Source organism: Dromaius novaehollandiae, chromosome 4 (assembly GCF_036370855.1).
Source record: "Dromaius novaehollandiae isolate bDroNov1 chromosome 4, bDroNov1.hap1, whole genome shotgun sequence".
In the NCBI taxonomy this organism is placed as follows: domain Eukaryota; kingdom Metazoa; phylum Chordata; class Aves; order Casuariiformes; family Dromaiidae; genus Dromaius; species Dromaius novaehollandiae.
Window position 1 is genome coordinate 55,547,985 of NC_088101.1, and position 15,495 is coordinate 55,563,479.

The window sequence follows — 15,495 nt, forward strand, 5'->3', positions numbered from 1 at the left end:
AATACAGAAAAATCCTTGAAACTACATCTGAAGCTAAGACTTCTTTCAGCCATTCCTAGTCACTCAGAGATTCATGCTGCCATTTAACAGCCTCTCTCAAGCTCAAGTTTTCACAATCAATTTTAACAGAGAGCTGGAGAGGACCTCTAGTTCAGAATAGCCCATGAACTGGTGATTAAAACTGAAAACTGATAAAGAGTAACACTGAGTAAATGTTCTCTTCCTAAACCCTTAAATGACAGAATCCAGGAGAGTGAGGGAAAAAAAAAAAAAAAAAAGGAGATACTGGCATTTGACATCAGTTGTCCAAAATCACCCAGCAATTCAAGACTTGAGGTCCATCACTGCCCTCTCAAAACACACTTTTACACAGACTCAGTATTAAAGGTATCAACACACCGTGAATATTAGATGGCGAGGTGGCAAGTTTACAATTCACAGTTACAAAAAAATTGCTTATTATATGGTCAAATCTGTGATCTTTTGATTGATAACAGCTCATTTTTATACAGCAGAACACTTTGTGGCATTACAAATCCTTTCCTCATAATGGACTTCCTATTTCATTAAACAGTAATCAAGATACAGAAGCTACATAAAATGGTCTTTCATTAGTTCATGGAAACTTGCTGAAATTTTAGTTTTACATCTCAGTCATGGTTAGCGCTTAAGGTGCTTGTGAATCTCTTCTTCTCCCATGACTAAGTGGGGTTATATGAAGCAACATCATATGAGCTAACATATTTTTATATACCTTTCAGTTTAATATTTTTAATGTGAATTAAAGTCTTGTCTCAAAATACCAAAATAAAACACTACAGAACAAGCTCCTTTGTCATAAAGATTGATTTATATTTATGCCTATTAAAAAAAAATACCAGGTCAATAAATATATCTAACTTTCCAATCAGATAATTTTCCAGTCATAAATATATACAGGCTTATCTTTCTAGACAAGCAAGTGAAGTTTTAAATGTGAAGTTTTAACAGCTAAGTATTAGACTTAAATGTTATAGTTAGCCAAACTAGACCTAAAGGGAACAAAATATATTTCCTCTTTTTTCAATTGGCTTTCTGAAAATATAAACATTTATTCAGATGATAAAAATATAAAATTTTTAATAGTCATACATAATAGATTTCCCCAAATGAAATCCTGTATCATAAAGACAGGAGTATGAAGTTAACCACACTGTTTATTTTATATTTTTTATAATGACTGTCTGGAGTCAAAAGTTACATTTCATAAAAGAAAATATACTTTTACCATATTAGTCAGTGTTTAATCAAAAAAGGAAGTGAACACCCTCTTGAGTTTTGTAGGGTTTACAAGATTTCCAGAGTAAATCAATCACAATAGATGCATTCATTCTATCAGAAATCTCATTCAGGTCTAGCATTATTAGCTTTTCTGTAAAGCAGAGGTAAAGAGCTACTATTATTACTCTTCAAAGGGCATTTTTGCTTTCTGACAAAACTCAAGACCTTTCTAGTCTTCATCCATAAAAAATCCAAGTGTCTGTTCTTCTTTCTACAAGATACAGATATCATAGTACATCAGCCTGCAGAGACCCAATTAGTTACAATTTAAAACAAAACCAAAATGATTACAAAAATCATAATATGATGTTTAGCATTTATTATTTCATTCAGAAAAACACTTTCCTTAAACATACTAACCTCAATAGAGCAAGACAGAAAATTAAGACTTGCCTAAACTGACGAAGCAGTACTTTGACAAAGTTGCAGTACAGAAATGAAAACTAACACATTCAGAGACCAGAAGTTGGATGCGGGAATACCTGCAGGTCACCTACTTCATCTATTACTTCCTACTTGTCAGCCTTCTGCCTAACATGTTTTTAAAGTGTCCCAGACAACATGACTTTCACCATAATGAAGTCACCCATTTCTATTTACTTTACACTATATACACTATCACTTAATATAACCATCTCAGTCAGGAAGTCTCTAAAACTAGTCTCTAAAACCAGTCTAAAAGACATCCAGGTTAGTTATACCTCTGGTCTCGGAGACTGATTGGGTGAACCAGGATTTCGATACAAACAAGGTTCACTACTCTGAACGCAGACTGTTCTAACTCCAGACCTCTTTTTCGTTGGCGTGGGATCCTTGTGAGCTCAACGCTAGACCCAAATAAGCCACTAGGTTACTGAACAGGACAGGTCATCTACTTTTCAGCCAGATTATGAGGGCCAGTGAATTAATGAAGACCTGACATTACACCTGTGCAACTAAAGTCAGCGGACTTCTTCCGTAGGAAAACCGAGGACTAACGATGACTCTCTTGCTGTGAGGCTGAGACCTTGGTGTTCGTTTTAGATGAAAGTGCAGCAGCAGTTTGCTTACTGCACTAGAAGGTAGAACTGCCTAGGGTATAGTATCTTCAAGTTCTGACTCACAGTGTCTCCCTTCTTTTTTTTTTTTTTTTTTTTCCCTCCCACCTGAATATTTGCAGTGGGGGAATACCAACAGAGTAAGCATAAATTTAATTAGCATGGCACCATCTTAATAGCATACCAGACATATGCAGTGTGGTCAGACTGGTCAAACTATCATAAGCTAAGTTAAAGGTAAGTTAAAGTGGAATGGTTATTTTTCCCCCCTAAAAAATATCCAAAATATGCTACAAATGCTCCATGACCATATCTAGCTATGTTAGGGGATGGGCTGCCCAGGGAAAGACTGGCAAAACCCAACTCAACAGTAACAGAAAGAGGAAGACCTGGGGATGTGGGCAGAGGAAATACAAAGTCTGGGTGTGTATTTGCATTAATTTCTGTGATAAGGAATCTGCTTTCTCTCTTTTAACTGCAGAGAAAAAAAAGAGAATGAAGAACTGCTTCCTGGTAAGAGGTTCAAAGTTTTTGAAGCTTTTAGCATGTAAGCCCTACCTTCTCTGACTTCTTCATTGTTAAAAGAAGATTGTATCTCTATTCAAAAGTTACGTAAGTTTTGATCATTGATGTGCCATGGCTGAATCCTTTTCTCTATTTCTTTACTGCTAAGAGAACAGAGAGAACTAACATCTGCCCAGAGCTTTAAGCTCTCCTCTGACTGTTTCAGCTGTTTTTGAGAGTTCTCTACATTAGCTTTGTGCTGCAGATTTTAGGAAGAAAGACCTAAGGTGAGTTATCATAAATGTCACACCTGAGCAAAGCAACATATTCACTTTTCCCAGAAGTTGTGTTCTGCTACCAGCACATTGTAAGCCTGAGGGCCAGGAAATCAAACTAGATCAGAAATGGATTGTAGCATTTCACTTTACTATCTAGTCAGTCTTTGACATTTAAAGCTAGAATTGACAGTAAGTGAACTAAAGATGGTATTTTAATTTTCATAAATTTAATTAACACGTAGTGCTGCCTCTGGCAACTTTGAAATGCAGAAAGTGGATCCCCTGAGGGACTGAAACTCCTACTCAAAGTATGTTATTTAGAAGGCCATGATATAGTTCTAGAATCTCTATATGGCAAAAAAAAGGGGGGGGAAAAAGATAGCAGACAATTTAAAATGGGGAAAACTGTAAAGCAAAGCTATCCTAAGTTATTTAAGAGAACTCATATCCTGCCTGCCCATTTACACAGAAGCCACACAGAGAAGGATGCAAGAGTTTTATAGCAATACTAGCTTGCTTAGAAAGAAACCAGAATTTTAACTGAGTCAATACAAACAATGCAAACTGACTTCTTGTCTTTCATGCCTACTGAGCTATGTGTGATCTATAAGACACGAATGTTTACCTAATAACTTCTAAGGGAATCAGAAAGTAGTATATAGATGTTTACAACCTAATGGCAGTCAGGATGCTGATTGTCAGGATGCTTGGATACTTTTAAAAATGAAATTCTGGAAGACTCAGTATCTTTTCGCCACAATCAGAAACAGAAGTAGCAACCAAAAGCAAATGGAAAAATAACATACACCACTAGCATTTTCCCTAGCAATTTCATCAATAAGAAATGTCTGCTTACGTTTGGGTTCATCATTTGTGACAGCTTGAATGAAGTCATATGGAGTCATATATAGCTGTCCTTCAAATTCTAGACTGGCAAACCTACGAAACCGTTGCTCCCGAGGTGTTGCATAAAGGTGCAAGTCTTCAAGGTCTGATCTGTCTTCTGTAACCTTCAAAGATAGAAGAAAACAATTTCAATGGATGAAAAAGTATTGTTTTACAATTGACACTGCCATTCACTGTAAGGAAACTGTAAACATAAAGGTGATAATTAGTAAAGTCAAATGCATCCAGGTATTTTTGTATGTTAAGAGCTGAAGACTACAATCAGGATTTCACTGCTATCATTTCCAATCTTCTGTAATCTTAGCAATAAACCTACATGCATGAAAACTGTTGAGACTACTCTTGCTCACAAGCCATAGAAAAAAAGGCAACTTTAACTCAAGAAAGTCCATGTAACTAGCAGTCAGACTAAAGTCATGACTCAGTTAAAATTATTTCAATTGCCTGAAATCTACAGAAAAGAAGGGAATCATACTTTTTCAGTATTGCTTCTTAGCACAGAACATAGCTGTTGGCAACAATAAGCAAGGCACCTCCATAACACACCCCTGTGTAAAAACTTCCACGGACACTGCTGTTTCACATACCTAACGCAATCAAAGCTACCGTACCTGGGGAAACAGAAGGAGAGGAGAACAGCAGAGTTACTCCTCCAGAGTTACAGAAGTACTATATGGCATTAAATTCACATAACTCATTAGAGTGTATAAATACCAGGAGTATCTGGTATATCTACCACCTGACTAATCTATGTGTAAACTTATTAATATAAAATCATAAGTGTTCTAAATTATTACATTATTGTGTTACACTGTCAAGTCTTATAATAGAAAGCATGCTACCACTAACTGAAAAGTTTTTTAGCTCCATAACCAACCAAGTTTCTCTGTGGAATCAGTACCTTCAAGGGAACAGAAGTATCCTAAACTTCGCTATTCAGAAATGAAAAAATCAAAACCAAACAGCTTCATAAAAGGGAGAACAATGATATAGCCAACTTTTCCCACTACGCTAAAACAGGAATGCAGTATTTTTCAATGAAAGTGTCCATACTGCCATTGTCCTCACTACTGTCATTTCACATGTCTCAAAAATTCTTTAGGTGTCAAAACAAACTAACCAAAGGCAACAGGTAGCAGATCAGTAACTGATGCCTATTTTTAACAGCTCAGAAAACAGCCAAATGTAGTCTGTTTTTAGAGAGGCATCTAAATACAAAGAGAACAAGCTGGGAGATGTTTACAGGTAATGTCTACTAAGAGACAAGAAGTCTTAAACTACAATTGGAAATTGGTTTTCAACCCCCTTTTTAAGAATGGGGTTCAGATTTCAGTGATTAGAAGGAAAGGCACATTTATATCTGGTGTGAAAACGTAGGTTCACTTATCTCTTGTTTTCCATACAGTAAACAGTCGTCTGAAAAAGTAACACATTAGTAAGATTACTGCAGTGAAACAAAAGTAAGTGTCGTGGCCTTAGTTGTAACTAAGAGTTTAAATTACGTTTGTAGAATAGACATATCACAAATGAATGCATCACTTTCTATTAGGAAAAACAACCCCAAAGCCCTACACATATCTAACAGTGTAACAAAAACCCTCTCGAACTCTTGATTCTATTTATATGAACCATAATACTTTAATATTATATATAGGATATTTTACCAGCTTTCTTGGAAAGAAAAAGACTACTGACTACATAGTTCTCTTTCTGCACTCTCTCTAATCACTGCTTCTATTTGGCTTAAAAAAAATCATATTTAGTTTAACTAGAAAAAAATGTCATAGAAAGTAATAGTTTAACAGAAATGCTTACAGAATCACTTAATTTTCAGTACACTAATTTATACAAATATAACAGATTCTACCCCTTTACCTGAAAAGCAGCTTTAAAACATGGCTCTGTGGTCTTCCATGTTTTATCATTTTCAAGTGATTACCAAATTAAATATAGAACAAAATAATATTTTCCAACAACCGGACCAACAAAATTACTTTGGGATGACAGAAAGAAGCTGAATTCTCTTCATACATACCAATACGCAAGCCAAAATATTTATGTGCTACCTCATTGTCTGAATATTATGGTCACGCTGATCCTCTGTAGCCCAGTGGCATTCAAGCTAATGCTTCCCGTAAGATTTACGTTAACTCAATTTTTTGGTAGGGCTTGTAGCGACATAACTGATTATTCCTGTATTTGAAGTTTAATGATATATTTTATTTCTGATGCATAGATTTTTTTTACCATTACTGCGTACAAACATGCTTTTGAATAAATGCAGGCTGTAAGCATGAGTAAGCGATTGTAAGCAATATTGTTGCAAAGTCTACTTTCAGAGAAGAAACTGCTTCAAGGCCACGTTACACAGGCAGTACGTGTAATCAATCATAATCTTACAGAATCAGGAGAATCTGTGGATAATGTAGCACTCAAGGAATGTCATCTTACTTTTTGATCATTGCTAATATTTGGAGACCATGCTGAGGTTCTTTGCTCTGTGAGAAATCACACTGTCTCAGGTACTGTTGCTTAAATTTCCCTTGAAACACTTAGAAAAGCATTTGCTAAATTTTCAGACACATATTTTAACATTATCTTAAGTGCTCTGTGCTACTACAAGAATAAAATAATGTTCTGCAAATGCAGAATTTTCAAGACACGCTTAAACCTAACTCATGTCAGTACTTAGATCTGCAAAGTCTTAACTTCTGCTCCATTTCAGCCAATCTGCCTTCTCCCTGTAACTATAGCCAATGTCAGCATTTCACCCTCCAGCTCAAAATAATTTTAAGCTGACATGAGTATAACTTGCCACCAAAAAGAGCAGTACCTCCCTAAAGACTCAGTACTCTGCATGCCCCCGCTCTGGCACTTCTGCTTGCTTTGCTAAGTGCCACATTGGGTAAGGGAACTGATCTGACTGAGAACTTTGTTTTGGTGGTGGTATTTTTTTAAGCTAGATAAGTTCCTGGATCCTTCTCACAAGTACAGTATTTGTGCCAGAACTTAGGCCACAGGAACTTGCAGCTTAGTGGCAAGAAAATATCACTTTTTTTAGCAGCAGGGTGTGCCTATTTCAGGTTCAACTGATGGGGAAACTAGGAACCGATGGGGAACCAAGCATAATTTTATTCTGAGGAATAAAAATACCATTTTTATTTTGAATTTTGTAGTTTCATGTAAAAGAATCAAACAAAGTTGTTTCTGCTAAATATCTAACATGAATTAAAGCAAGTGTATACAGGAATTAATTTACTGTATTAGATCACTGGTCTCATACAAAAGTGTCCAAATAAGAGCTAGGCAGGATCTGGCAGCAGAAGACTCTAGATATACACTCTAGTGAATGGAGAAACAAAACTGTCTTTGGGAATAATATTACTTTTAGTCCAAATTTCTTGTTCAAAGCTTTCCTTCTTCCACTACTACTTACCAATTCATGAAACATACAGTAGCTCTTTCATAAAATCTTTAATTATTAGGAATTAACTAATACATTAATTAAAAAGTCAAGATATTCTAAAGTATGACCTCAATCCATACCACTTCAGGTACTCATTTAAGGATTTCTTTCTAATATATAATTATGAAATATTTTTATTTCTTCCCAACATTAGCAGATGATAATCCACCAAGGCAGCTACGAAAATTTTAGGGACACCGTAAGTCACTCCTCATTGACTTATTTTGCACTCAGGCCCAAGCGAGGCAACCACTGTAGCAGTACTAGTATCAAATCTAGCAGACACATCAACCAGATGGAGAAAGTAGACGTTGAGTACCTCCGGGAAAGCAGTGTTGAAGAAGTAGTGAGTAGGATTCAATAAGATTCCAATTTCTATTTGAAGTTTTAAGAGCTTACCCAGACTAAATCTCTCAGTAATTATCAACAATCTTCAAAAACTTTCATGAAAGTACATCTCTGACACACAAAAGAGGGGGGGTTTTCTTATGCTTCTGTTTACTAATCCTCTTGGCAATCCTGTCTACTAATTACAACGATCTTGTATCGTGTTATAGCTCTCTGCCTTTTAAAAACTGGACACAGCCATTTCCCTCAAGCCGAATGTCATGAATCTCCCAATAGCAGTATTATGTGAAATTTAAGAGTAGCAGGTTGGTATCACCTGCTTATGTATATGGAGCTACTTAGGTTAACAGAACTTCCAGGGAAAAAAATATGGCCCTACAGCTGAAACCACGAATCTAGCTGATATCCATAACTCTCATCCTTCCAACTTCACAACTAAAGAAATAAAAGAAGAAGTGGTAAGACTTAGGTTCATCAACATTCATAGTGTTTTTATTATCTTTTCTGTATTCCCACAAAAATCTGAGCATTTAAAGTGGCACTCAAACAGCTCACAGCTATTATCCTTCTGCCTCTTCCTCTCCCAAACTCTACTACCGTGTTGCTCTAGGTTTCCCCCCTGCCCCAACACCTTACCATGCTACACTACAGCCCGGCACAAGCATCACGGAGGCAACCGACCCAACAGTACCACTGTGGGGTGTTATGCACTGTTGTGCACAGCCTTGGCTTCCATCTACCTCCCCCAAAGCCAACAGCAGGAAGCATGTGGCTCTCGTGACCTTGCTTTACTCCAGCTGACAAGGAAAATAACCTGACCTTGGCCTATCCTCTTGCTGTTCTTAAAATTCCGTACCACAGAAATATATATGCATATACACTTACCTAATTCTCACACAGACAAGATATTTTAAAACAATTTCTAGAACAGGTTAGATGAATTCAGTGCTTGTACGTAAACCACCACCAGACAAATGAAACATTTAGAGGGAAACATTTTCCAGAAGCAAATGCATTCTTATGTCAGCTTATCAAAACATGGAAAATAAAAATTCACTTGAAGACCAAATAGTAACCTGGCAGGGAATTTCTTCTGAACAGACTGTATTACACTTCAATTACACGTGCTTCCACTGTAAGTATATGCTTCAAATGTACTTATGAACAGCCTAAAACATCCGGAAAGAGGCCTACGAAGTTTCAAAATTATTATATGCAAACGAAATTATAACGATGATGATGCTCTCTCATTAACATCATGTATTTTAAGGACTTAATGTAATTCCTAAAAATTACTTTCTAGAAGTACTGCATTTACAGAGGGCAGTCTAAAGCTGCATCTTTATCATGGACAGCTGGCATTTTTAATTCGATCAAGTGAAAGCATCCCTAGCAGAACTTCTTTTAGAGGGACAGGGCTGCGTTTAACAACACTGGCCTCCCTTACACAGCTTGGATCCTTTGCCCTATACCTGGCTACATTCCAGATATCAAAATGATTTTTTTTTTACATATAAAACGTATAAAACACTTCTGCGCATGTTTGTAACTTCATGATAAATAATGTCCTTCCTAATCCATTAATGAATTATTTTATCCCTTTATTCACAGCAGACTTGAGGGAGGCAAGTTCATGCTTTTTACCATGCAAAATTACTGTTCAAAACTCACTCCCGTTTTGGGTTCATCCCTAGCATAGCGTGTCTATCAGCAGAGACAACTCAAAGAGCCCTGAAAGCCAAGTATTCTCACCAAAGGATTTCAGTGTGCTACTCAGATTTCCTTGAAGCATGGTTTAACCTCCGTTTCTGGTCCCATATTTGTCTTACAAGCAGTCTTACCTCAGAGATATGGCCTGGCTGAATTTGGTATAATGCCAATTAACCTGTGTGGTCACACGGTGAAATTCATGCAATAACTCTGCATTGCCGTAAGATGGCCTAACATAAGAGATGAGCATGCAGCAGTTATGTCCTCTACAACTATTTGAAAATATCAATAAATGGATGGTGGATCAGGTTCAATGGAAATAAGGTGCACAAGGTGAAAAATGACACCATTACCCTTCCTATTAAAAAACACAAAAGAAATGTTCCTTGCCAAGTATTAGTCTCATATTACATTAAGTCAGTAATTCAGAAATTTTACTCTGTGGCAAAAGATCTAGTTTTCCCATGGAGGTAAACTGAAATGCCATATACAGGATTTGCTGTTTGAAAATTAGGAAAACTGATGCCTACAGGCTGATAAAGCTCTGCAGAAGTATCCTGACAGAATCAATTACGAAAAGCCAGAACAATACTCCAACTTTCAGCTTCCAAGAATATCTACAAATAATACAAAATATTTTACAAAACAAATTGGTAAAAGTGTGTTGTGTGTGCAAGTGTATACAAGGCATAAACCTCCAACAGTATTGCATAAAACAAAACTCTGCAGTGTTCCAAGTCAAATCAGTGTTCTTTTGCTTTTTCCGACTGACACAAAGGTGAGACTATTTTAGCTAAAGAAGCCAACATTTACTCCTAGAAGTACCTTTTGCTTGCAGTCAAAGATATGTTACGTTACAGCAGTTTAATCTTTAACTAATTTATTTCAAGAGAGTCAGTTTCTTTGAATTTTTCCTTGCAAAGTAATCTGTCTTCCATCAGTGAGAATCTGTGCGAATTATTAAAATAAAAAGGTTTTCAAAGCAATGCTGTTCCTTACTTCCTTCGTTTATATTTGACTTCAGGCTTATTTAATATGCTCCCACGTAGATAAAAGTAGCACAATTTTGTTTTCATGCTGGGTGGCCAAAAGGTTAAACGTCAAGTTCCCAGTGTGGGAAAATCCCAAAGTAGACAAAACTGTTTTGATGCTTAGCGAAGTTATATTTCTAGCAGACTACTCAGATGTAGCACAGCCAACAATTCTGTTAGTTGATCTCTCTTCACTGAGATAAGGACATTATTATATTAAAATATTTACAAGTATAGGAGGCCAGAAGGTATTTAAAGTACTGTAAAAAGGGTCGTGCTCAAATACAATTCCTTTACTGGAAATCCTTGGGGTAAAAATGTTTACCTACCATCACAGCTATTCCAGAAATCCTCCAAAATAAATATTATGCGACAATATTCTCCAACAGTCTTTCTTACACTGGTTTCACATGGAAGTTACTTAACCTCTAGCAGTTCTTCAAGAAGCTTCAATTGGTACGCATACCCTGCTATAGACTGTCCATATGCTTCACTGTGGGCAAGGCTAAAATACATGAGTAGCTGGATCTGTCAGTCACAAACATGTATCATCATCCTCTAATATCTTGAAGAACACAGAATTACTGCTGGGAGGCAAATATTCCTTTCCCTTCAGCTGCATATCACCCTGGCTGTCACTACAGCTGGGTGGCAAGTAGCATCCTTCCCAGGATGATGACAGTGAGGACTTTTAGATATTATCAGCCAATGAGCTAACCACTTTCCTACATTTGGCAATTGACCTGTTGTTACATGAAAGGCATAATACTACTTAAGAAAAAAGGTTAGCTATGAATGATCTTTGTACAAATAATCCTTTCACACAGCATCCTCTTTAAGTAGGAAGAAGAGCTTACTCCCTAGGGGAGTTCGCCTTACTTTTTGGAGTTAACATCTTATTCTTCATTTCACAGAGCTGGAAATATATGATGGAATTCACTTAGAAATGTGCAGCTACAAATAAACTTGACCTTTTGAGTATTTTCACAAAGAGACAATTTGACAGTACTGCTGAGATCCTAGAATAAAACTCTAGAAACATCTAAAGTATGCGGCTTCCTTCTGGAAATGAACATGCCTTCAAGAAACTTGATAAAGTAATTACTCCATGTCTCCTCCTCTCTTCTCCCCTTCTCCTTTTAATTCCTAAATCACCTCTGAAGGAAGCTATTCCCCAAGGATATTCAGTAAAAAGAACTGGAAACAGGGACATGGAGTTCACTAACATTTCACAATGAGAATATGATTCTAGAACAGATCTCTTTGGAGCACTAAATATGTCATTAATGTATTTTTAAGAGAAACTCCATAAACTGTAAGAGATGGCAATGGAAGCTCGGAAGTAAGGAACGTGAAAATAAGGAACTAAGGACAAATACTGATTCTCTTGAGGAATTATGATACAGCATTACTGATACTGCATGGTCTTCTAACATTGCTACGTTGCTACAAACACGACAAAAAGAGCTGTTCTGGCAAAGTAAACACTTCATAAGTAGTATGTTGTCCAAAACCTTCAGGATCAGGGCCCTTCTTGGGTCAATATTGTTCTCAGTTGCCAGTACAGAGGATCTACTCCACATCCAAATAACAGCTCTAAGAGTTTCCCGTTCTGCATTAGCATCGCCTAGACTTAAAAGTTGTTGTCTGTCAGCAGACCTCACCCAGTCAACGCCAAAACCTTCACACACAAAACCTGCAGGTCTGAGGGCAGAATTTGACTTTGGTGTCGAACGGATATGTGAAAGCAAACTGGGAATTAAAGGCTTTGTGGGTATTGGTGACAAATGCAACATCAAAACGGTTGCGTTATTATAGTGGCCAAGATTTTGTTCCATGTAATCACATACAACCCCCTGGTCCTCAGAACTGGAAGTATTCACAGAAAAGCATATGGGAAGAGGGAATCTTGTAGGGAGCCTAGGTTCATGCTGCTTCTGTAGTAGATCTTACCCCTACCTCCAGTGATGAAATATTTGGTCAGGCAAGTACTTTTTGCACTGACCACATGAGATTTGCTTGCTCAAAAAGTTTGCTAGGTCACTAACCCCGTATTGATGACATATATCAGAGCTTACTTGCCTTCTAGCAGAGTAGCTTCTTGTTCACTTGTACATAAATTTACAGTTATGCTGCTCATCAAGTTTCATATGGTATGAATTTCATAAAACAGGAAGAAAGATCTCTACACCATTCTGACACTCCTTTGCTCTAGGAGACTCAAACAGTTTTCTTCATTATTTTGAAATTAGATACCTCACCTCCGAACTAGCCAGGAATGTGAAAGTGTCCCATCAACACCTGTGTAATCTTCAGCTTTAGGCCTGGAATCTAGAAACCCTTTTAAAGTTTATTGGTTTATTACCCAAAATACTAAGGCACCAGTAAAATATTAGATGCCAGCAGTAGAGGCAAGCAACCAATTATCGAGGTAAATATAAAATCCTTGTTATCAAGGTAAATATTAAATCCTTTTATTTTTAAATATTCCACCACTACTGACAAGCATTACTTGGATTTGGCGATAGAATCTGCAGAAAAGTGACCTGTAGAGATACTACCTGGGCCCAGTATGACTCCTGAATACCTTCACAGGCCATATGAACACTATCTGGAAGTAAGACACCCGCAAGAAGGCAGTCATTCTTGGAAAATCAAAACATAAATTAGATTAAAAAAAAAATTATCAGCTAAGTCCTCAAAAATTTCCATCTGCTATATGGTCATCCCAGGTCAGAGCCCCAGGGATGAGGCAAAAAAACATTCAGTGTAATTGCTTCTACCAGCTGCTATAGAATCTACAGCACAAGACACCAGGACCGAGAGCAGAGACACCATCTGCCTCTTGCTCCCAAGGATCCAAGTAACCCTGGGAAAAGCAGTCTGCCGGACAGAAGATTAGGAAGAAGCATGCAAATACTAGGGCAAGGCAGAAAAGTCTGGATTGGCTGGAAGGAAGAAAAAAAATTGTTTGGATGATTTGCCTTGGAGGAAGCGGAAGCAGCTTGAGCCTGGAAATAAAATAGGGAACTAGGGAAATAGGAGAAGAGGAAAGAAAAACTTGGAAAGACTCAGAAGATAGTGTCAGACTTTGTGGATCAGGAATAAAAAAGAAGTCTTTGACTTCTCCTTGACCTTGCAAAAGCTGGAGAAGATCCCAAGATACCTGAGCCTCATCTTTGTTGATCAGTACATGATATAAATGTGAAAACCTCTTGGCAGAACATGCATCTCATTTCCATCAAACTCATCTATACAGAAACAGCAGGTTTTCATTCTCCAGCAATTATTCCACACGCACGTACTCTGAGGTGGATCCTAATATTGCTGACACTTACATGACTTCTCAGGATAGAACTTCCTACTTTAGAAGTTATTACATTCTTTTAACTATTAAACACTATTAAAATTGCTAAGCTTAGCACTTAAAATTAGGAATTAATAAAAGTTATAATCCCTTGGGCAACATAAATTCAGCCTTCTGGTAAAGGACATTACAGTATCACACAATTACACAATATTTCCTGTGCATTCTAGGCAACTTGCACATGAAATCTGCAATTTTTTTTTCCCCAGATGACTCCTCTGGGGCTGTATTTAGAAACCTGTAATGAGAGAGGGAGTGTCTATATGAACTGTCCCTCAATCTACTGCTACAGTTGAAGAACGCACAGAGAATGGGAAAGGGGCTACACCCCTGCCTCCATCACAGAGTCCACTGGGCAAATCATTTCAACTAACGGTTCCCAAAAGAAGCCTACAAATCACCGTATGTCTAGAAGGAAATCCTAAGTGGTGTACTGGTCACAGATGGAGCTCATGACCTAAGGAACTTCCTCTTGGTGGTTTACCACCTGGATCCCATACTCTTTCTCTACCTGTACTCAACCCGTAGTCTCTCTCTACTGCCACACAAGTCCTTCAGAAGCACTGTAGTCAACAGTAAAAAAAGTACAGGAATCCACTAATTCAAACCGAAAATTCCACAGCTATTTGATCTTCATTTTTGGGTGCCTGACTTGTAAGGATATCTTTTCAGGAATGGTGAGCACTCAGATCTGCTGTTTGCATTCAATGACACCATCAGTTCACAAGCAAGAGTTGCAACGTAAAGCTAACTATTCTGAGATGTCAGTCTCTATGCATCTTAGTTTGGCCACACAAACAGAGTGTACACATTTGAACTTCATCTTTCAATTTTTTTTGTTATCCATACTGAAAACTGAGTTAATTACAGCCTCTTTCCACACAGGAGCATAGAAAAAAAGCATATTAATATTTTTCAAATGCTACAGTAACAAGCAGCACAAAAAAGAAAAAAAATCTCTGTTGAGAGTGGGATATTAATAACATAACATTTTTAACGCAGAAGACTGTTTTTAACCATATGGAATAACAGGATACTGAAGAACTGCTTGCTCATGAGACGCTGTCCAATCAGCTTGATGTATTTTTTTATTTCCTATAGCCTCCTTGTTCTGCATGTACACATGCTGTATAGTCCTAAGGGTTTCAAACATTACCTTCATTCTGACACCTTAATTTGCAGCCTCAATGTTTTTCTAGTTGTGTGTGCAGAAATACACAATTACACACTGCACTGAATTTACTGACATTTCAGAGGCGCAGCAGCCATCTTTTCCCTCAAAAGCAGCTTTAAAAGACCAAAAGGGTAACTAGAACAAGGCGTTTTTCTGCCCAGCCAAAGCAGTGTGAGAGGCTGAAATAGGTTGTCTTAGGTCCTCTGCACCCTAATAACGTGCTCAAGACAAGTGCAGGAGTAGTCAAAAATATCTGGCTCAGCTTCCCTTCACAAATGATGCTGCCTACAGAATCCGCCTTCTGGCTAATGACTTGGGGCATCAGAGCTATCAGCAGTCATATTTAACCCTAAG

At 37.4% G+C, this 15,495-nt stretch overlaps 1 protein-coding gene across 6 annotated transcripts in view; it reads right to left on the bottom strand.

The window, feature by feature from the left end:
• The window catches only part of MICU3 (mitochondrial calcium uptake family member 3), a 56,675-nt gene that overhangs the window by 40,115 nt on the left and 1,065 nt on the right, over positions 1–15,495 (bottom strand). For all 6 annotated transcript variants that reach the window (XM_064511111.1, XM_064511110.1, XM_064511109.1 and 3 more), the window contains exon 2: positions 3,996–4,149. In XM_064511111.1, coding sequence (XP_064367181.1) covers positions 3,996–4,149 — 154 coding nt within the window. The remainder of the gene's footprint in view (positions 1–3,995; positions 4,150–15,495) is intronic.